Below are 995 nucleotides of genomic sequence, written 5' to 3' on the forward strand. Positions count from 1 at the left end.
CCAGGCCTTTCTTCCAAAGCACCTCTGGGTGGACTCGAACCTCCAACCTTTTGGTTAGCAGCTAGCACGTTAACTATACCACCCAGGGACGCCCACCATCCCACAGCCTTCAGCACAGACACTGGCACCCTGAAGGCCTCCAGCCAGCACCAGCCCCCCAAATTCTCCCTACGCACCCTTGCCGTCGCACCCCAGAGGGCTGCTTCCTGCCTGCCCAGCGACTACAGACCCGCCCTCACCCGGGCAACCCAGAAAATGTCTCTGCCATCCGTGGGCTGGCCGCATTCTCTCCGCTCCACCTTGGAGACGAGTCTATCCCACTCACAAACCCAGGCCATGCATCCTGGCACTGATCATAAACCAGTTATCCCAGGTGACCAGGGCCAACAGAAACTGGTATGGACAAGAATCCCACATTAACCCTAGTTGACTCAAGCACTTACCTCCTTAATCACCCTTTTGTCCAGCTCGTTGAAGAGTTTCTGAAACTCATCAGCTGACAGCAGACGGTCGCCATGGGAACGCACCTTCTGCAAAGCAGAGGAGCCGGATCAGCAGGACCTGCATCCCTGTCAGCACCCCAGGGGTCTGGGCTGATCCGCTGGCCGCCACCCCTGAGGAGCTGGCAGCACAGGCAGGCAGGCGGGGCTGCTACCTGCTCGATGGCGCGTTTGCAGTGCACGGCCATGTGGGTTTTCTGGAGCGCCCGCAGGAAGGTCTCGGGCTTCACCCCAACCCTGTGAGGGAGAAGAGACGATGCTCCTTGAGCACGGCCAGGTCCCAGAGCCTGACTTCCCACTGAGATCCCAGGTCCTAGAGCCTGGCTTCTGACTGAGACCCCGGGTCCTAGAGCCTGGCTTCTGACTGAGACCCCAGGTCCTAGATCCTGGCTTCTGACTGAGAACCCAGATCCTGAGGCCTGGATTCTGACTGAGACCCCAGATCCGAAGGCCTGGCTTCTGACTGAGACCCGGGGTCCTAGAGCCTGGCTTCTG

At 59.7% G+C, this 995-nt stretch overlaps 1 protein-coding gene across 1 annotated transcript in view; it reads right to left on the reverse strand.

Annotated features, from left to right (window-relative positions):
* Window positions 1-995, reverse strand: part of TPCN2 (two pore segment channel 2) — a 29,478-nt gene that overhangs the window by 12,497 nt on the left and 15,986 nt on the right. Inside the window, exons 13-14 of the mRNA XM_023738115.1 lie at window positions 656-737; window positions 444-530 (exon numbers count right to left, since the gene is read on the reverse strand). Coding sequence (XP_023593883.1) covers window positions 444-530; window positions 656-737 — 169 coding nt within the window. The remainder of the gene's footprint in view (window positions 1-443; window positions 531-655; window positions 738-995) is intronic.

The sequence above is a fragment of the Trichechus manatus genome, unplaced genomic scaffold (assembly GCF_000243295.1).
Source record: "Trichechus manatus latirostris isolate Lorelei unplaced genomic scaffold, TriManLat1.0 scaffold00113, whole genome shotgun sequence".
NCBI lineage: Eukaryota > Metazoa > Chordata > Mammalia > Sirenia > Trichechidae > Trichechus > Trichechus manatus.